The sequence below is a fragment of the Anguilla rostrata genome, chromosome 16 (genome assembly GCF_018555375.3).
Source record: "Anguilla rostrata isolate EN2019 chromosome 16, ASM1855537v3, whole genome shotgun sequence".
Taxonomy (NCBI): domain Eukaryota; kingdom Metazoa; phylum Chordata; class Actinopteri; order Anguilliformes; family Anguillidae; genus Anguilla; species Anguilla rostrata.
In genome coordinates this window covers 17,239,183-17,261,490 of record NC_057948.1, presented here as the reverse complement: position 1 = coordinate 17,261,490, position 22,308 = coordinate 17,239,183, and the positions used below count along the sequence as shown (strand labels likewise).

Below are 22,308 nucleotides of genomic sequence, written 5' to 3'. Positions count from 1 at the left end.
CGATGTGCTATTTGTGTTATGTAACTTGCAGTGAGTAAAATATACCTGTAGATGGCAGCATTGTGTTGCGTGTTGCTATGGTGGCATTAGATGCTTCTTCCCTGTGTATCTTGGTAATAGTTAGAAACTACAAAAACACAACCAAAGGCTTCTTTCAAACATTTTTTTTCAATGTTTATTTCAAGTTTTAATAATTTCATGGCACCAGATACAAGGAACTATCAGAAGGAAACAATATCTTATACTGTTTCATATGGAAGTTTTCCTACAGTACAAAGATGGTTTTGGAACGAGATAGACGGAGCAGGAACAGGATTTGGCACACACATTTTGAATATATTTATACTCATGTACTTATATATTAAATAAATTAACGGCAATCTTCAATTTCCAAGTTTAAAAAGATGCAGTAATTCAGACTAACATAAATACAGGTCACCTACGGGCACGCGCTGGTATGGATACACACACGTCCATGGGCATGATGATGGCGGTGGGAGAGGGTGGTTGGTGCAGAAGAAGCGACGCAGTTTAGGGTCGAACCCCAGAATAAATACAATACCGCTGCCTCTCGAGCAGAGCGAGCTAACGCCGCAGAGAGCACGCCTGTGTGCGGTTAAATAAGAAACGGACGGGTGGGAGGACAGACGGGCATTTTGCGGTTTCCTCACTTCTCAGGGTGCTGCTTTACAGTGCGCCACCTAGTGGACCGGCAGGAGCGTGTCCCGCCTGCGTCTGTATGCCCCAGGGATACAGTGACTTTATTAGAGTGACGAGTTATCCAGTGCATCTTAGCACATAAATATAAAAAATACCCTTCCCCCACTCATTCTCTCTCCCCTTTTCCTCTACTGTTTTACTGCTCAGTCAATGTCTCCTGGGACCTACATCCCCAAATCTGCTGATGCTGACAGCAGCCTAACGATATTAGCTATGCGCCTTTTCTTTAAGGAATTATTCTCTGTGGTTCGCAAAACCCAAACTATTTAAATAATGAAGCCACTTTCGTCCCACCCCCAAAAGTGGAAAATTAACAGTCTAAATGCTGACTGATTGCATTAGCTGTGAAGAGTTCTGCATTTCTACAAAAAACTGACGATACCAGAGTTAACCTGGCAACTAATGAGGGGCTTATGACCGCCTGCGTCCTGAATACTGCCAAGAGATTTTCAAATGAAAACTGAAAATACCGAAGTCACTTAAATGGTGAATAAAGTGAGCAATTAGGCGAGCTTAAAGCGGGATATTTGAGCCGCGGAACATTGCGTCTTGTTCCCCCACACAGGGCCCAGACTGCTTACCCTCTCTCTGTACTGTTGCGTAAAGCTTGGCTTGTCCTCAGTCCCGCGGCCATTCAGTAGCAGCCATCCCCTTCCCCCCTGATCCCCAGATCTCAGTGAACTGGTACAGTGTTGTTGAACATATCCATGATGAGCAGTAAGCCCTTGTGGTGCATCGGCGTTTAGCAGTTTTGGCGGTAGCCGTGACAGGCTAGCCCGGCCTAATGCATCAACCTTCAATTTGAACTTACCTTACGAGGAGGTCTGTTTTTCGCCGTGCGAATGCACTTACATCTCATCTTCAAAATGTGCATTAATGGACTGCCCCCCTCCCCTTACCCCCCACCCAAAAAGAAAAATGACAGGAAAGTATAACTGTGCTGCTTACATGATTGCCAACACTTGCTGAGCGGCACACTGTGACATCCCGATATGACCACTGTTTGGTCCGCCTCCCCCAGCACTGGCCAAAAGGAGAAGGGTGTACCAGACAGTCCAGTGCAACGGCATGGGGCGTGTCTCTGGAAGGAAGGCTCGTTTTAGGAGGCGTGACACAAATGACTGACAGCAGATGAAAGCCAACCAGGGCGCAGCTGTCCGATGTCACAGGCTCGCTGTTCTGCACACAGGTACATGGAGGACAGTGTTTAGGATCTCTGTTTTAAAGGGTAGCCCAAATCACCTGCCGACAAGCTGTGTGTTTTTCTTCATTCCCTTTTGACCCCCCCCCCCCCATTCCCACCCCCCCATCTCACAGTAATCACAGTACAGAGCCGTTTGCTGAGGCTCTGTACTGACACAGCCTCGGGTCCGGCAACACCAATTACAGCACAACAGTAAATTAGCAAATGCCAACATTTAGATAAAGCTAATTATAAAATGCTAATAACATAACATTGACAATAATGATCAAATAAAAAACAAAAATGAAATAACATAAAAAGAATAAAAATAATAATTGACTAGCTTGATGATTTTGTCATGTGACACATTTTTTTGATTATTGCTTGTTGAATATGCTGCCTTATTTGTTGCATGTGTCCAGTGATCATTGGTGCTACATGATGCTGTTAAAATGAGTGAATAATGAGACCATCATCATTCATCTTATTTTTCCTTTTCCCAAATTTTAAAACTGCCTGTCATTTTCTTGTCTTCGTCAAATAAACCAACCAATCAGAAGCCTTGCTTACAATGTTTTTGGAGAACACACAAATGCCACATTGCCTTCTGAAAATGTACTTACAGAATGTCGCTAATAAGTAAAGTAATACAATTCAAAAACACCACCAATCGTTCCATTGGCTGTTCATTTTTGGCATATCTTAACTCTTAGATGCTTCTTAAGAACTGTCTGAAGGAAATGTAGCACGTAAACTTGTTTGCCAGCTCGTCTCCAAGATTTCACGTGTTGTTTATATAGTGTATGATCTTTACTATTTTTATCCTGCTTTGTCCAAACCACCTGGAATTATACTATAAGCTGACTAAAGTCCCCCCCCCCCCCAACACAATAGTAAAAACAGCTGCTCCGACCGCAGATTGTCGATACACTAACACAGAATACTCTGTATTCTTAACATAGAAAGTTCAACTCTACTGCTGTTAAATCTTGAAAATGTTCTGATTTACTAGCTCATATAAGTATTCAGACTGTAGCTCTGCTGGAGACAGAACATAAAAACAGCGAGCACGGTAACAGATAGCCCTGGCAACTCAACCCATATTAAGGAAGCAGTGTAGATGGAAGGAATGCGGAATGTGACCAGCCTAGTTTGGTCAGTTTAGTTTGTATATTGAGCATCTGTGCTGAGTGTCCAATCAGAGGGCAGAACGAAGGATGGCGGAGGGTGTCGGACAGCGAAGGCCAATCAGATGAAGCCAAGGCCCTCGGCCAGACCGCCCTACAGCTGATCTCAGGCTGAACTGCTCTAGCGCAGACCTGGTTTTTCTGACCTCAAGCAGCTCTGTGACTTGGTTACTGCACTCAGAGGCACGTAGTGTGCTCGACCATCTGGCATGCATGATTTGGGGTTGAGAATATGATTGGACAGTTTGGTCACATGAGCGCTGGGTACTCTCTCTGTGTGACCCGCTAAATAAAAGCAAATGGCTTCTCCCTCATAGTCCTTGTGCCATGATAACTCTGCTCTGCGTCTTCCCCTCTTTAAAAAAAAAACATTTTTGCACTTTGTTCGTCAGCGATTTCCGTCATCAGATTTTAAAACTTTTTTTGTTTTGTATTGTAGGCTACACATGTACGCACTCCCACACACAATAATCAAAAGCAAACACGCATACTTCATATATATAGCAAAATCAGAAGCAAACAAACTAACAAACAAACAAACAAAAAATAGACAACTAAAACAGGGATTTATCCAATCTAACGGCCGTAAAGGCACAATTATTGCTACCTATCAGCCAGACAAACAGCTCCAGTCAAAGGTTTTGCCATGTTGGTGGCATACTGTAGTATGAGAGAATGCGGCGGATAGCATACAGTAATGTGTATCCCCTCTGCGATGTGCAGTCACTGTTAATCAGTTAGCATTCTGCAAGCAGCTGCCCTGTTGGCCGGACCACAGAAGTATCTTTGGTAGATGTACAGACAACGACAAAAATACAATTAAAGGAGGTGGCTGCTGCTTGTGGGAGAGGAGACATAAGTGTGACATGGACCTGGATAAATCCCTGTTTCAGCCCTTTTCCCTCCTGCTTTCCATAAATACTAGGCCTCACTGGATTCACAGAGCTAAAAAAAGAAGAAAAAAGTATAACTTTCTTTCGATAACAAAATAATATTTAACTTCTGTTAAAATATACATGGGACTGTCAATATATTAGGAAACAAAACTACTTTGTACAAAAGTATAGTGTTACTACTGTTATAATAATGATTCATAATAGTATTATTTCCACATTGAAGCCCCTCCCCACAATTATTATTTATATATACAATGGGGAAAAGCCCACCAATTTCGCTCTGTTTTATTCTATTGTACACTCTTTCTTTTTACTCTGTTTTAATAAAAATAAACCAAGACATTTTGCTTAAAAAAAATTTAACAAGCAAAAATAAATTCACAGCTTAGGGAAAAAAAGGCTGGTAACATTTTTTGTTTTAAAAATGTCTCTTTACATTGCACATCTAGCTAGACCGAACCTATGGGTTCAAGTGAATGCTTTCGAGAGATAGACCATCAACGCGTCTCCACCAGCTACTGCTAGGTCATATAACATAACTCCATTTTATTTGAATTCTTATAAAACTTGCAAATGAATAATTCTACAGCATAACTTACAACTACTAACCCAGAACCTAATTCCTACGGAAGAACAGTCAAAGCTTTTCTAAGTGAGCCAGCATACTAAGGACCTTTCCAGTGAAACTGCAACATCTGGACCACTTACACTGTAACGTGTTTTAAGAGGGCTGTTCTTTCCTAAATTACTCATCTTCAAATTCCTTATCATATCTTGCTCTGTGGACAAATTCATGAGAATCTCTCTTAATTTAATTACAGGTTTCCACCCAAAATGCCAGAATACTGGTTGAGCGGCCACAACCTCACTGCGGGCAGAGCAAGTAAAATGACAGCATGGTAAGGGTTAACACTGATATACTGGGGAAATGGCCGATCTCACATTAAGCTCTTCTGTCATACATCTTATTGCCAGATCAGATCAGACCTGTCTCACATCATTCTTCCCTCCGAGATAAAACACAATTAATTAGAAAATAAAGGCATCTTCTCCCTCATGTTTTATGCTGTCCTGTGTAGACCTTCAGTAGAAGCCTAGCGCACGTCGACTTTCTTTCACGTCGGTTTTTATGTTGGTTTTTCATGCAGCTTTTAGTTTTTTGTTGTGGCGAACAAAAAAAATAAACCTGAAATTATAAGAAATTCCAGACAACAAAAAAAGGAAACAAAATGTCCTCTGGCTTTGCATATAAAAATAAAAATGTAACAAAAAATAGAGGAGAAAAAAAATTGAACACAGGAGGAGAGGAGACTCCAGGGGGCGTGTCCTGGAGCAGTCCATGGTGTGCGCTTGCTGCAAGGGGGAGGGGTTTGCATGAGAGAAGCTGGATTCATGTCGGGATGGGGCAGCCCTCCATCACTCGCTCACGCTATCGTCTTCTCGAGTCCCCGGCAGGGGGGGGGAGGTTGGGGAAGGAGGGGGAGGGGGGAGGAGGACGGGGCCCAGGGCACAGCCCCAGTGTGGGGCCCCTCTCCCTCAGTTTCACTGGTTAACGGTTGTCCCGCCCAGCCAGCTGAACTTGCAGGCAAACCATCGCCTGAGGGGACAAAAGTATTCGTAATGGAACTGCTCGAACTCGGGCGTCTGGCGGATATCGCGTAGAAACGCCACGTCAATGTCGGACTCGGTCAGAACGATCAGGAGGAGGAGCAACACAAAGAGGAGTCCCACGGTCACAAGGAGCAGACGGAGCACGCTTAAAACAAACTTATTCACCTGTTCCGCTTCGGAGCGGGCGCCGGCCCCCCCCCTGCCGTCGGCCCCCGGCTCGCCGCCGCCGCCCCCGGCGGGGGTCCCCGCCTCCAACTCCTCCTCGATGCTGCAGGGGGCGCCGTTGTTCTGGCGCGCCAGGGCCAGCTCCAGGCCGCCGTGCTCGGCCACGGGGGTGGGCAGCACGCTGTCCGACGGGCTGTAGGCCTCGTCCGAGATCACGGAGGGCCCCTCGGCGCCGTCCGGCATCGCGCTGCGCGAGCGCGGCAGGAAGGAGTCGCCGTGGGAGACGGAGCGCACCGGCGTGGAGTGGGCGCTGTCCCGCAAGGACTCCAGACCTGCCCCGGGGAAAGGGGGGGGGGGGGCAGAGAGAGGAATTCAGCCATTATACATTCATACAGCCTTACATTACAATAAACGTACATAATCACAGTGGGTTTCCTCGGGGTACTCTGGTTTCCTTCCACAGTGCAAAGTCATGCAGGTTAGCCTAACTAGAGAGCCTAAATTTCCCATAGTCCCACATGGTGTATGGGCCCTGTGATGGATTGGCCACCAGTCCACAGTGTATTATTGCTTCTCACCCAATGCATGCTGGGACAGACTCCAGCCACCCCATGACCCTGACCAGGTATACACAGTTTGGAAAGTGGATGATGGGTGGATGAATAATAACAGTGCACACCAGTCCCTTACTGGCTCTCCCTGCATCTGAAGCTGTAACTGCAATGGGACGCAATGTCTGAGGGTGCTGTCTGCGGTCTACGGCTTGTTCAGTTGGTCAGTTGCGCTCTGGATAGATTTTATAATTAGTGGGAACAACCAATCTCCAGCATGAGACACCTTCCTTTAGAACAATAACAGAAGCCGCTGGCCTCCCTCCTTCAAAGCACCCCCACTGATTATAGCCAAACTAAAATGGAGGCAGCGGGTATTGGAATGTCTCATTTTTCAATAACACATACTACTGAGACGTAGTGAGGGGAGAGCCTTAAGGCACAAAAAGGCCTAGAAAAACATTTTTAAAAATCGCAATTTTCTGCAGTAATTTCACAATTACTCTGAGGAATAAATCCTCCAAGAAAATATACTGAGCGCAGTTTGTGCTGCATATTGCTGCGTACGCTATCTGATCATACTCATAACAGAGTCACCTATTCAGTACTGGAGCAAATCAAGTCAACCATGCCAAAATACTTAACAAGCATGGTTAATGACAGGTCAAAAGCCAATGACATAAGATCTTTTGGGAGTATCATCCCTGCTGCAGGAGAGACAGAGGGGTGTGAATTATATTGAGTAGTGTGACTGTATGGACACGGCAGGCTGAATTAAATAGAGTAGTGCGATTGTAGGGACACAGCAGGCTGAATTATATTGAGTAGTGTGACTGTATGGACACGGCAGGCTGAATTATATTGAGTAGTGTGATTGTAGGGACACAGCAGGCTGAATTATATTGAGTAGTGTGATTGTAGGGACACAGCAGGCTGAATTATATTGAGTAGTGTGATTATAGGACCACAGGCTGAATATATTGAGATGTGATTGTAGGGACACGGCAGGCTGAATTATATTAAGTAGTGTGATTGTAGGACACAGCAGGCTGAATTAATTGATATGCGATTGTGGGACACAGCAGGCTGAATTATATTGAGTAGTGTGATTGTAGGGACACAGCAGGCTGAATTATATTGAGTAGTGTGATTGTAGGGACACAGCAGGCTGAATTATATTGAGTAGTGTGATTGTAGGGACACAGCAGGCTGAATTATATTGAGTAGTGTGATTATAGGGAAAGGGGGGGGGAAGGGTGCCCTGGTTGCCACATTTGAGCCAGGTCAGCCAGGTCAGCCAGAGAAGCGAAGCGGAAGGACGCAGAGGAGGCCGTCCTGAGGGACACGACTCTCCATTAAGTGCTGACACAGTTCCATTACACCTCGCGTTCTGAAGGGAAGGGATTCATTTTACACCTCTTGATGATGTGACAGTTTTTAATACCCGTGCTTACACTGTGTTTTTTGTACACAACCGAAATAAATCCCCATCAAAGAAAGAGCCGGGGAGAACAAGATTAAATCCTGCTTGGCACGGTCACATCTCGCCTTCTGACTGCAAGTTTGGATTTGAGCGGGCGACAGGGGGGAGGGGAGGAGGGGCTATGAATAAAGGAGCGGTAGTCAGCAGTACTCCCCAGGCACACTTTCAAAGGCAATTTTTATGCCTCATACAGAGTGCAATTCAACAGGAGGCATACTTATCAGAAAAATACTCATTTCACAACAGATACAAATCACCGTAAGATCTGAGAAACCAGAAGTCATCCCCCCCCCCCCCCCCCCCCCCCACCACCATTTTCGGTGCGGTGGTCTCACCCTCCATGATGGATATGTGCACGGCTCTCCGGCGGGTGCGGGGGACGCTGGTCAGGCGGGGGCCGTGGGTGATGGAGGGGCAGCTCCTGCTGGGCACCAGGCCGGCCCTGCGGAGGGGACACACACACACACACACACACGCAGCAAGCGGCCGCTCAGCGGAAAGGAGCACGGGTGTGAGCATCACGACGCGGCCACGCGCTGTCCTTACGGACCAGCGCCGGGCTCCGAGCCAACGTTACGGCTCCCGCTCTCACCTGTGTATTTCGGGGGGGTCCCTCTTGATTTTCGCGCTCTGCTCCATCACTTCTTTCGCGACTCGGCCACTGTAAGAGAATCAAGACACAAATTTCATCAGCAAAACAGTTGAGATTCTCCTCAAACTCACGGTACACATGAAACTCTACACTCACAGCTCAGACGCGCAGTCATCGAGAGAGGAGAGAAAAACCTCACAGAACTAACAGCTGCCTAGCAGAGTTGTGACACTTTCAGCTCAATGTGAGAGAAGACAGCAAAACTTCAGTAAACAAGCAGTTATCAAACTCATTAAGATAACACACAGACAGGGAAACACCATCTGTGAGGTAACACACAGACAAGGTAAAAGTCTGTGAGGTAACACACAGACAGGGAAACATCATCTGTGAGGTAACACACAGACAGGGAAACATCATCTGTGAGGTAACACACAGACAAGGGAACACGACCTGTGTGATAACAGGCCTTTGCACTTTAGTTCAAGTACCGTACAAAAACAGACCATAGTCTCCAAACCCACTGATTCAGATAACTCTGCCTAACACAGAGACAATGCACCTCCTTTTAGATAATTCACAGACAAATCAGAATCTCTACACTGAGCTCTGGTCAGACACACCAGCAGCTGGCCAGCTCAGAGAAACAGCTTTAATGCCACAGAGTGCACCTGAGGAGAGATCACCACAGTCCATAGAAACTCAGATCAGATTAACCTTCTGAACCCCAACTCTCAAATTCAATCACCGTCCTCCGGGAAGGACTGCAGCTCACCACAAACCAAGTGGCCGTAGAGTAATTTCAGTAAAAAACAGCCCTCCACAATACTCAAAATCCTAGCCGCTGCATTCATGAGAATGCAGTATAATTTCACGTGCAGATATATTGTACAAAATATTTGACAAAACATAAAATGTAACACAATTTACACCTCCCAAACAGTCACCAACTGTGTCTCACAAATTATTACATGTTGCCATCCCAAGCAACACTGCAGCACAAGTTCAAGCACCAGCAATGGACAAGCCCAGGAGCACATGACCGTTTTCCAAACTACACGCCACACGGAACAAGAGAGCTCAGTTGCAGGTGACCTGTATCTTCATGACCAGCAGTCTGTGGGCACCTGGTGCATTTCTGAGAAGAGCCAAAACAGCTAAAGACTCTTTAATACAAGTAGCAAGGCAATGTTCTGAACACAGCAGATCTGTTCTTCAAACTGGATATTTTAAATTCTAACAGTGCTTCTTTTGGAAGGGCATCAAATTTTGCAGTTTTTTCCTTGTTTGGTTTCTCGTTCTTCCATTGTAAAGTATGTGCTGCAATCTCTACTTACTGTCATTACTTACCTGTATCGGAACCGACTCCCCTTAAAGAAGAGGTTACTGCTGGACACCGTCCGCACCTGACTGGATTTCTCCAGCCTGCGAACACGGTGAGACAGAGAGGGACAGAGATGGAGAGTTAGAAAAGGAAAAAAAGAGAAAAAGAGGAATAAATCACAACCCAGCACTCCCAAAGCTGTTCCGCAGTTACCACACCAGAGAGTGTGCAGAACTGGGGAGGGATGAAGGGATTGCCCTGCGGCAAACAGACACCCCCCCCCCCACACACACACACACACACACACACACACACACCCTGCCCTGAGTCTGCACTCCCACCCCCATGACATACCGGGAGCATTCAAACCCTCAGCCAGTCACTTTACTCCAGCGTATTAGCCAATCACGGCCTCCCTTTCCCAAGTCTGCAGGGCTGTCTGCCATAGTTCTATGAATAACCCAGCTCCTCGCATTCATCTAGCCCATCTAGCTCAAGTGATTTAATAAACAGTGATATTTTCATATTGATTAGAATCGAGTTCTGTGAAGAGACCAGCGAAAGGCCACATCGCTCCCGGTTTTATGGCAGAACCCCCCAGAAAGGAAAGATAGAAGTAATAAATCTAGCTGGAGGAGATAAAATCTGTAATTACCCACAAGTCCCTGTCTTCTTTTATTTCTCAGTGCTACTCTGCCTTGAGTGAAACATTTTCAATGCAGAAATATTAACAGAAATAATACAAGATTAGAAATATAAACACACCATACATCATATGGGGGGGACTGGTGTGGGGACTTGCCAAAAATGAACCTTACCTACAACAATGTGCTATGGTGTGTGTGTGTGTATGAGTGTGTGTTTGAGAAGGGATATGCGATATATAACATGTATCACAAGACACTAACATCTAAATTGCCTGAGGGGCTGGTCTGGCCCAGCATACAGTAAGTAAGGGTAAGTAAGAGTGGATGGTAACAGAAATGTAATGAGGCATGTATCACAGCTAAAGTGCCAGACTCACTTGTAGAAAGCCTGGTTCTCTACGCCACACTTCCACAGGTGCTTGCAGGCCTCTGGCGTCGGAGCAAAGTACGTCAGGATGATCTTTCTGTCCTGCGTGTGGAGGAAATCCAGAGCAGGGCTTACAGCATAGCAACCAACCCTGTGCCTGGAGATCTACCTTCCTGTACCGTCACTACAACCCTAACAAAGCACACCCCATTCAACAGCTGGAGATTTCATTGAGTAGAATCAGGTGTGTAAAATTAGGGTTGAAATGAAAACCTATGGGATGATCTCCAGGAACTGGGCTGGTTGGTCGGATTTGTCTCAGTCAGAGAGCGCAACCAATGGCTGTCCCAAGCAAGCAAACCCACTATCAAAGTGGAGGTGTGGTGCAGGCGGTAGGGAACTGGACATGTCAACATGGTCCTACTGAAGTTCTGATGACAGATGAGTTGCTGTTTCAAAAAATATCTGGTACAAATTTTTTGGCGGGGTTGGAATGTGCAGAATCATACGAGTGTATGAGTGCATATGAATACAGAATACAAATTTTCCCCACTACATACAATATGTAAAAATGTAAATAATAAAATGCACACTTCGATACATATGTAGTTAAGCAGCCCAAAAAAATTCAACGTGTGGCTATAGTACATTCAAATAATAAATAATGAAAAAAAGATGGTTTTCACAGCTCCATGTGTGATTCCACAATTTAAAATATATATAGTTTTTTATTTAAGCTCTCACCTCTTTCTGATTTGCATATATATGAAATGTCTTTCCTTCAAACTTGAGTTTGGTCACCTCAGTCCTGCCCGCAAAGAAGAGAGAATTACAGCTCCCACAAGGCATCACCCTCTGGGATTAAGTCTTTAAATATTAATCAGAAATAAGACGGACAGCGATGCAGCTCTGGAGGTGGGGAGATGTTGTACATGATCCACCATGTTTAGTGGTAAATCAACATTGGCAAGTGTGTGAGAAACAATATCAGCACCATGTGCGGTTAACCATTTTCATTGACCTAGGACAGCTTTCCATAAATTTATTTAATATTTACATTCATTTTGGTGAAAAAAATGTTATTGGCTGCATATATACTGCAGATGATGCAAATTGAGACATGAGTATAAAAGAAGGTCTGAGAAGAATTGTCTGCATGCCTGTTTGCGTGTGCGTGTGTGTTTGTGTGCAAGATTTTAGCTGGAGTAAGCAGTGAGTCAATTGTACATGGGCAGCATTGCCATTACCAGTTACAGAAGTGCAGGATTGGTTACACTGTAGCCCTGTGCAGTCTTTGCTCTGGCTACGTGCGGCGCAAATGGGGCCGTGGCTAACAGAAAGCGTTCCGGTGCACCCCTCACCATTTAAGGAAGTGGACCCTCTTGTTCCCCTGCAGCACGACGAAGCCGAACGGTGTGAAGGCCAGGAAAGCCGGGTTCCCAGACACGTCCTGAGGGAGAGACAGCGAGAGACAGACGGGCGGAAAGCCATCGGACAGTCAGAGCGTGCTACAGGACCCAGAAGCCTCACAATGACGCAACGCACAGACCTCCTTCACCAGTCAAGCGTCTGGCCTCATCGCCCAGGGAGAACCGTGCTCTAAACTGAGATAATGTATGCAACCAAGGCTGAGCGTTCAAAAGTAGCAGGTCATTCACCCACTCAATCAGTCCATCATACAGTCCATGAGGGTGTTACATAAGGGCAAACTAGTAACAATCAATGGTACAACCTACATTTACAGGCCATTCTCTCATTTCAATACAGGTGTATTATCTGACAAATTTAAGACTGGCTGAACAAGGCAGGCCCAACACACAGGTCATTCTATTAGGTGGGACCTGAATAGCATCTGTGAAGATTCACTGATCTTGACATCACCTCGCCAATTAAGCTGGTCTGCATCAGTCAACATCTGGGCCACCTGTTCAAGCCGAATCTGAATATGTTTAACATTTTACCGACAAACCTTGCATGGGTGAGGATCCACTCCATACGTCTCCAGCATCTGTGCTTTTTGCAGGAAATTCAACTCGGACGTTTCGGGAGTCTGTCCTCTGGTAAAAAAACAAGCATTTATTACACTGGTGTATTTGAAAACATATATGTAAAAATACCCATTTCGCCATGTGTGGCATTATTATTAATTTCTTACAATTTTTGGGGGACAGAAAGGCAATTTTGGGTTTTTGGTTTTCATAGCATAAATTTCTAAATGCATCTTTTCAGTTAAAACATTTGAGCAAAAATGTGTGTTTCCTTGGGGATTGTAGATAATTACCAGCCAGTTGGCTTGAGAGCCTTTTGAAATGAATGCTGCAGAGAAATTTAGGATCTTATTTAATCAGCTGTAGCATCACGGTCTCTGCTGTTCGGCTGCAGGGGACGTCAGGTTCCCTTGCATTTGCGATAGATGGGAGAAGCCAAAGGCTCCACACGGCTAATTTACTCAAAGCATTTGCAGATACCGATGATGCAAAACTGGAGGTATCCTGCAGGCTAAGTCTTAGCCATCCAAATGTATATTTTCCCATTCAGACGCATTTTCACCGTTGCGTTCGTGACTGGATTTTAAAAGAGCCTTCAGAAAGGAGTAAAGGATAGTGTTATCACCACAAGAGGGCAGCAGAGGATCAGGGCTGTGATGTGAACGCTTGGCAAAGTCCTGGCGCTATTTTGTTCAAACGGCCAGCCAACCTGGCAGCTGTGTCCATGGTCTGGGTTTAGCACAGGTTTTTCAGCAGCAGGCGTTGTCCCCGCCCAGTTTAAGAACAGGCACTGTGCATAGCTCAGTCCACTGAGCTCAATATCACCTGGATGGCCCAACCCTGGACACTGATGATTAGACACTCAGCTCCATATAATATAATGAATGTATCTGCACAGCACAAGGAAACATTTAGGACCTCCTGTCGTGTTTTGATGAACTACAAACTGATGGCAATACCACATGTACGGTACTGTACCAGTCTGTTCTATCAAGTGTTTGTGCTGAGGCCAGTGGTCATGCAGCCGAATTAAGACATTTTCTGAATCCCTCATGTAGGCAGTGTCACGTAAAAATAAAACACGACCAATATTTTCTTCTTTTTTCATATTTTTACAGGACAGAATGACACCGTGTTTGGAGTCTCCAGATCAGCGTTTTATTCAAAGCAGAGGTCAAAATCTCCATCAGCCTGCTATGGATTGTTTTTTGCTACAGGAAAGCCCGGCAGATGGGGACCATAGATGGGGAATAATCAGGAGTCTCATTCAAGCCTTCAGAAGCAACGGCAAAGCCAACAGAGCAGCCAGGCCTCCATTAAGCACAACTGCCACAACGGACTCGACGCAGCTGGTCATTAGGGAACAAATGTTTTGAAGGCGGCATAATTATCATTGTGATCAGTCAAGAGAAAAGGGGTGTGAGAGAGAAACAGAGGAGGGAGGGGGGGAGAGAGAAAGAAAATGTTAATAATATCGTAGTCAAGATTTGACTAAGCAATTTCTTGTTTTGCATTTGTTTTTCATCATTTGTTGTTATGCTTTAGTAATGGGCAGTTACTGTATGTCTCGCAAATAAAGTACCTGAACTGACTTTAAATGAGTCAGTTATTGTCCATTAGGTTACTGTAACCATTCATTCACTACTGCATTCAATGTGTGACAGTGTAGAGCCCTGCCTAAACAACATGTCTGAATCAGAATCTGAGAGAAAAGGGGAGAGGGAGGGAAATAGAGGAAAAAAAGGGAGAGGGGGGGCAGAGAGAGGGGGAGAGAGGGAGGAGGGAAAGACCGAGAGACTCACGCACTCCCTGTTCGGCTGGCGCGTGTTGAGGGGGACGCGGGGTCAGCTCTTGGAGCGAGGCCGGGAAAGCTACGCTAATGAGGGCGCTGATGAACGAGGTACGCGAGAGGGAGAACGCGCTACGGCAACGCGCTACCGCCGAAGTGGGAGGGGCTCCGCTGCTCCCCAGAGCACCTGTTAGACCACGCCATTGGCTAGCGCCACCTGTGCCCGTGTGCCAGAGTCTAGACTGCTGCTGTGCGTCACACGCTGGCTTCAGACAGGAGCGATATTCTGCGTCTGCAGCGCTCAGAGGTACACATTCTGCAGCAGCGACCTGACTTCAATTTCAGGGGGTTTTCTACTGCGTGTCTGGTTCTATCTTCATGAAACAAAGAAGAAGCAGTGTTGTATAAAAGGGCTGATAAAATTATGTGCTATTAGGAGCTAATTTGGGTCAGGGGAGGATTTCTGGTGGTGGAAGAGAGGTTTCCAAAATGCACGTGCGTGTGTGAAATTAGCGAGGTGCAGAAGGAGCGCATCACCACCGCAGGAAGGGGCGTGGCCTCACATCAGCTCGGTCTTGTGTATTTCAGCGATCCTCCGCTCCAGCTTTTCCGAGTGCTTGGGGAAGAACTGGAACTTGGAGCTGTAACCCTCGGGGTGCTTCCCGGGGTCGTAGTCGCCGATCTCCGCTGGGGAGGGGACCAGGAGAGCCGGGGGTGAACACAGAGACAATCCTCAATTAACCCCAATTTATGGTGCTACTAACATTAAAGTCAAACAAATAAAAATGTCCTTGTTTGTAGGTGTCCGCTCCAAAACTCACCCTACAGAACAGGGCATGAACTACCGCCCACAATCTCGATCTGGTGTCACAATCACTCTCTGGGGAATGTGAGCAGCGCTCTGATGGGGAATGTGAGCATCACTGTGATGGGGAATGTGAGCATCGCTCTGATGGGGAATGTGAGCATCGCTCTGATGGGGAATGTGAGCAGCGCTCTGATGGGGAATGTGAGCATCGCTCTGATGGGGAATGTGAGCATCGCTCTGATGGGGAATGTGAGCATCGCTGTGATGGGGAATGTGAGCATCGCTCTGATGGGGAATGTGAGCATCGCTCTGATGGGGAATGTGAGCATCGCTCTGATGGGGAATGTGAGCATCACTGTGATGGGGAATGTGAGCATCACTGTGATGGGGAATGTGAGCATCACTCTGATGGGGAATGTGAGCATCACTCTGATGGGGAATGTGAGCATCACTGTGATGGGGAATGTGAGCATCGCTGTGATGGGGAATGTGAGCATCGCTCTGATGGGGAATGTGAGCATCGCTCTGATGGGGAATGTGAGCATCGCTCTGATGGGGAATGTGAGCATCGCTCTGATGGGGAATGTGAGCATCACTGTGATGGGGAATGTGAGCATCACTGTGATGGGGAATGTGAGCATCGCTGTGATGGGGAATGTGAGCATCGCTCTGATGGGGAATGTGAGCATCGCTCTGATGGGGAATGTGAGGATCACTGTGATGGGGAATGTGAGCAGCGCTGTGATGGGGAATGTGAGCAGCGCTCTGATGGGGAATGTGAGCATCGCTCTGATGGGGAATGTGAGCATCACTCTGATGGGGAATGTGAGCATCACTGTGATGGGGAACGTGAGCATCACTCTGATGGGGAATGTGAGGATCACTGTGATGGGGAATGTGAGCAGCGCTGTGATGGGGAATGTGAGCAGCGCTCTGATGGGGAATGTGAGCATCGCTCTGATGGGGAATGTGAGCATCGCTCTGATGGGGAATGTGAGGATCACTGTGATGGGGAATGTGAGCATCGCTGTGATGGGGAATGTGAGCATCGCTGTGATGGGGAATGTGAGCAGTGACGTGAGGCCATGCACACATGCGTGAGCTGCACAGGCCCGTTCACAGAGCTGAATGGCGTTAGCGCCTGCTTGAGTGGAGCCCTCGTGGTGAACTGGCCCGGGGCTGTTTGCCAGCGCTTTCATGCTGCATTGGGGCTCACGAGGCATCCCTGACGGTTACTGCCTCCAGCGAGGCGACAAAGGGGCGCGTCTTCAATTCGGCTGAGTCGGCAGAACGCTAATGAGGAACTGCGGCTACCGACAGCAGAGTGGGGCTCTGTGAAGGTGTGGGGCTCCCGTTAAATGTCAGCGACTACGCTCCTGTGAACCAATCAAAAGGCTTTGCTTTCCTTCGCAAAATGCTGTGATTGCTTTGATTAAGTCTGTCATTGGTCACGCAAGCTCTGCCTATTTCTCGGTATCCGGGCTAGTGCACACCACACATAGATCGTTAGTCTGGCCTAACAGAGCGTAATATCACATAACACCATATATGCTCGTGCACACACACACACACACACACACACACACACACACACACACACACACACACACACACACACACACACACACACACACACACACACACACACACACACACACACACACACACACACACACACACACACACACACACACACACACACACACACACACACTACCATTTCTCTCGCTTCATTAAGTTTGATCATTGTGACAGTCACAGTGGATGGGAATTCTTTTAAGAGGGTGCATGGAGGAGAGGAGCAGTCAGTGGTATGCTGCAGTCCCCTTTCACTGCTGCAGTAGGCACGCAGTAAGTACTGGGTAATGAGACTGTCCGTTAAACTCAGCTCATCAGTCCCCGTTACCTTGCAGGATGAAGGCGGCCAACATGGCGGCGTCCGACGTCTTGCACAGGAGCCGGCCGTGGTACAGGTCTCTCTTGATCTGCAGGAAGACTAGATATCTGCAGCAGAGAGACCAGATTACAGCGCTCCACACACACTACCCTGCTGGAGGATGACTTTCAGGAGTGTGAAGGCCGAACCTATATTCAGCACACATTATGTATTAAAATATGCACCCAAGGATAAGGGCTTCTTTCCAGCACACGATTATTGTGCTAATCTAACATCCTTCTTCAATCATGCAATGACTCAAAAAAAGGTCGCACTTTAAACAGAATATATTCCTAGAGTCTTTGTGAAGCATCTGTAATCCTTCATTATTACAGAATAACATCCAAGAAATCATTTTATGTAATATAATATTTCTGTGCAGAATCATCTGGGTTCACCCAATGGGCAGGTGAAATCATGTGTTGCATCACACGAAAACAGCATTTTGCTTAACGTGTTACGCAAATTATTCATAAAGACTTTCATTTCATTTACAAATAATGTATCTACCTATTGTGGCATGTGAAGACGAAGTGAAGATGTTAAACATAGTTTGTGAAGAGTTACAGAGAGTAAGTACACCAAGTAAAATGTAACTTAAAAACAGAACAGATTGGGGCTTAAATGTTTAATTTTGATGAGGTAATATTTGTGATGAAACGAAGGTGTTTTTGGTCAAGAAGAAAAAGACCCTAAAAGGACGACCAGTTGAAAATGGTACCCTGAGGCCTGCAGCCACTGTTCCTCCCTGCAGCCTGTCAGATAGCTGCATCTTAATTATTCTGTCTGTAGTACTGCGTGTTTTGCATTATTTAAAGATGCAAGACTCGCAATAAAGCTATTTGAATTTGTTATCAGAAAGAGACCTACCGAAGGAAACAGGAACAGAGAGCATCATAGGGAAAGAGTACAAGGAGAAAAACTAACACAGGGTCACCCGGGGTGCCAAGGAGGCCTCAAGCTCCTGTCTGTCACTGCCACCTCATTTATCACCAACTCAGTACACAAACGAACAATGTAATTAATGAGTAACACTTCCAGTCTAAGTTCCCGCATAACAGCACACTGATACAGAACACCATCAAATGTGCTCTGTCACCACTCACGTCATGAATGAAAGTACGGACTGACAAATATGATTTGTGGGCCCTGTTGTAAGGATGCATACGCAGTCAGAAAAGGCACATAAAAACAGCGACCGTTTTTCGTATCTTAAGCAATGTTAATGCAAGTGCTGCAAAGTGCAAACTAGGCAGGGCTTCACTGTGTAATGATTTTCTATAAATGCTTTTTAAAATGGCAGGTTTGTGATGATCCTCTGTTTTCTTTCTGTGATAAATTGATTTGTCATCTTTCCTTATTGTTCCCCTTACCTCCAAGCCAAACATCATCTTTGCACCGTCAATCCATCAAGCTTTCCCAATTTTTGTAAAGTGCAAAGAAGTCACGGTAGAGTGGCATGGGTTGCGTCTGTAGTTTAATTACCTTTCAGAAATTTCCTCATCAAAATGTTTAGTCGCAGCACAGATGAAAGCAGCACTGAGATACAAAATTAGGTTTTTTTTATTACCGGTGCCAATAATTTTCCCCGATGGAGGACTTTTATAAAAGCATTATTCCCTCAGTCCCAGCGTGCAGAGGAAATTAAAGCACAAACACCATCAATGTTAGTCAATGACCACAGTCTCGGAGAACCCAGAATGAATGTTTCCTATCTGTAAATGTGTATTCCAGTTTACAGAAACGGGCATGAAAGTAACCAACATTAGTCCTTAATGTTTCCTTCTTCATTGACAAAAGCTTGACAACTGCTGACATCACATCAGGTGTTCAAGATTACACTTCCCTACAGTGTAAACAGGAGAAATATTTCACAGCAGTGCATTTTGGGAAGACTGTTAAGCTGCTTGGGCAAATGAAGCCAGTTGACCGGGACAGAAATTGCACAGTCCTTTCATGAGCAGAATGAGTTCAACATAAATGTTGTGGACCCAAGTGTTCAAGCTCTCCCAGACACCCTCCCGCCAACACCCAACACTCTCATACCCCCCAACACACAGAATATTTTCTCAGCAGGAGTGGAGAAATGGGTCTCTGCTCCGTCTGTTCCCGCCTCGCCTGCAGAGAGAGCCGCCGGACCCAACGGCGGGGGGGAGAGGTGATATTCCCCGACTTAAAAACTAGGCCACGGCTACAGGAGTTAATGGTGTGTCACTTAAGGAGCCATATGTGGCAAAAAAGCAATTACGGGCTTTCTTGTCTCCCTGGGCGACGGCGGGTAAATGGCTATTGCTGTATTCGCCAGAGTCCATTTCTGTCCCATATTTTTGCATCCTGTTATAAACGGACGCCAACGTTTCGTGTGGATAGGGCTGGCTGGATGTCCGCTGAAAGTCAGCCAGCAGATTAAGCGCTGGAATGGTCCATTCAAAGGCAGGTTTCCCCTTCAGTGAGGGGTGAGCGGGTGTGTGTAAGCTGAGTAGCAGGAATGGTGTGTGTGCTGTGAAGTAACTGTAGCCCAAAAGAGACAGTGTGTTAGCTTATGGCCACAAGCAGAGTATTACTGGATCAGACCCCTTTTCATGGCATATAAAGTAACCTCTCCAGACTGCAGTGCTACAGGCCACAGGTGTTTCTGAGTAACAAAGCAAGAAGGGGGGGATCAGGTAACTTTAAGAGAAGACTGGTCTGGCCAGATGGTGACAGGTAATGGTTAGGATGGGATTTGGTGTGGCCAGGTGAGGTAAGGCGAGGCTAGGTGGGGTCGTGTACGGTCAAGGTTGTGACAAGTGCGATCAGGTGAGGTCAGACTGCTGCTGCTCAGACCTTCTCAGCACGTCAATCATACTCTCAGCTCCACCTCTGCTTTTAAAAAATGACAGGCTGTCGGGATGAATGGATGGCTTCCTAATGATGCAATAATGAACAGCTTCATTTTGGGTAATTCACCGCGACAGAGTGCATACTGACTTAAAAGTGCCAAAAGATCTAAAGGAAAATGGCCTTTTGAGTTCACTTGTTTGTTTCTGCATTACTGGGTTTTATAGGGGTAAGCAGTTGCAGTGAAAACACTTTAAAAACAAAAGACTGTGATACTTGTTTGAATTTAGTTTAGTGAAAAAACTGTGGGGAGTGGGGTAGAGAGGTAACATAGGCGCAGTTTGGTTCTACCACACCAAGTAAGTGGAGGTCAAGTGTTCTGCTGCTCTGGTTATAGCCAAGGCACTCCACCTAGCCCTGTCAATCAAATTCAATGAACCTATAGGGCCATGCTGATGACTGCAGTCTTCGCTGAAGGAGAGGCACATTATGAAAGAGATCTGCGTGTTCCCTGTGAGGAATGTGGCCGTGGAGCTACTGTAAGTAAAGCAATGCTGTGACTTTGAAAGTTCCTCTTTATGCTTTGCTCTGTATAAAGTATTTTGGGAGATATGGCTGCAGGCAACACAGGAAGACCCATTAATTTTACTATCAATATACATGACTGCTGCCTCTTACCCTACTGTGAGACAGTCAGGTGGCCCTGAATTCAGAATTGAAGATAAATAAGTACTGTGTCTATAGCTTTGGGCGTGTGTGCGTGTGTGCGTGTGTGTGTGTGTGTGTGTGTGGCAGACATGTAGGGTGAAAGAGGGGAGCTGTCTGAGCAGGACACTGTCTTAGTGCTTCATTTTTGGGCTGCCTTGGCCCCAGTAATGGTCATTGGGAGCAGGCCTGTTTGGGGCAGTACGGGGTAGTTTGTAGGGTGCGGGTGGTTTGGGTTTATGGGATGTTTGAGTGGGGATTACAGGGATGGGGGTTACACAAGGCGTGGAGTCCCTTCCAATACAGGCCCACTCCATCAGGGCCACCGACATCACTGTGCTGGTCACTCCATCTCACACGCCTCAGGGCACATGACAAACGCTGATTATCTGCTGTACTGCCGGAGGGGCTGGCCAATCAGAGCTCGGCCGGCCAACAGCTAGACATTTGAATAATGGGAAATGGCTCCCGCTCCAGTTCCTGGCACGCAGGCCCATTCTAAGCCTCTTCATATTCTTTTTCTCTCAGGTGCAGAAGTCCCCTATAGCGCAAACCTCATTTTCCTCAACAGTGGGGAAGAATTTCAAATGCAACAGAAAAGCGTTGTCTCGTTGCTGCCATGCCCGCCATCAATTCGGGAGAGCACACGCTCTCCTCCAGAGCACCTTCTCACAACCGTCGCACCATCACTCCAAAATCCATTAGCTGAGCTGCTCAATGATTGGCCGCAGGCTAGTGCACATCACGTGCATGGCAAACTGACCAGGGCAGACGCTGCTCTCTGGTGAAGCCCAACTGTAATTCTTCCTCCCTGGGAGACACAACTGCCAAAAACACAGGGGGTCTGACCGCCGAATATGACACAGCAGCAGTGTCTTAACGTGATGGAACACCCGGCAGTCCGGGAAGGGGGGGGCCCTACCTGGTGATTTCCTCTTTAAGCGCTGCAGGGTCCGGTGGGTAGAACTTGACCCTCAGACACATGGTGAAAGGTGGCTGAGCTGTGGGAAGAGTACAGGGGGGAAAGCTACAGTCAGAGCAACATGTCGCAATCAAAGCTTCTTTGATTTAATAACGCTGACAAAAAGCAGAGGGGCCCGTAACAAAACGCTACACCTCACATTTTCAGCCCTGTACAATATCCACAAGAAATAATGGCACAACATTTCAAACGTCCTGGCTAAATGTTGTACTGGTTAAAGAATTCAATATTATAATTATATGCTAATGAATTCACACAACGGGCATTGGTTAGAATCACTGAGAAGAGTAATATGAGGAACGAGTACTCCCAACGAGCACTCAGCAAAGGAGGAAAGAGGTCTCATACTGCTATAGATCCCGGTATGGATTTAGCTGCTTTCTGGAACACAGCAGAACACAGACATAGCACTCACTGCACTACCTGACTGCTAGGGCAGGGCTCCCCAAGCCTTCTGAGCCCATAAACCACTTAATGAGCCAACACACATCTTCTCTGGCCCGCCCCTCATTAAAATGTACAAGAAACATTCAATTATGCAATTAAAATGTCAA

General features: G+C 46.4%; 1 protein-coding gene across 4 annotated transcripts in view; it reads right to left on the bottom strand.

Moving 5' to 3' along the window:
- Window positions 1–149: 149 nt before the first annotated feature.
- Window positions 150–22,308, bottom strand: part of LOC135241602 (FERM domain-containing protein 5) — a 94,727-nt gene continuing 72,568 nt past the window's right edge. For 3 of the 4 annotated variants that reach the window (XM_064312122.1, XM_064312123.1, XM_064312125.1), the window contains exons 4-14: window positions 21,695–21,773; window positions 17,218–17,315; window positions 15,067–15,190; window positions 12,696–12,783; window positions 12,088–12,176; window positions 11,471–11,534; window positions 10,737–10,828; window positions 9,739–9,813; window positions 8,389–8,457; window positions 8,132–8,238; window positions 150–6,094 (exon numbers count right to left, since the gene is read on the bottom strand). In XM_064312122.1, the coding sequence (XP_064168192.1) occupies window positions 5,529–6,094; window positions 8,132–8,238; window positions 8,389–8,457; window positions 9,739–9,813; window positions 10,737–10,828; window positions 11,471–11,534; window positions 12,088–12,176; window positions 12,696–12,783; window positions 15,067–15,190; window positions 17,218–17,315; window positions 21,695–21,773 (1,451 nt within the window). In that variant the 3' untranslated portion in view covers window positions 150–5,528. The remainder of the gene's footprint in view (window positions 6,095–8,131; window positions 8,239–8,388; window positions 8,458–9,738; window positions 9,814–10,736; window positions 10,829–11,470; window positions 11,535–12,087; window positions 12,177–12,695; window positions 12,784–15,066; window positions 15,191–17,217; window positions 17,316–21,694; window positions 21,774–22,308) is intronic. The other variant, XM_064312124.1, reaches the window with a different exon arrangement.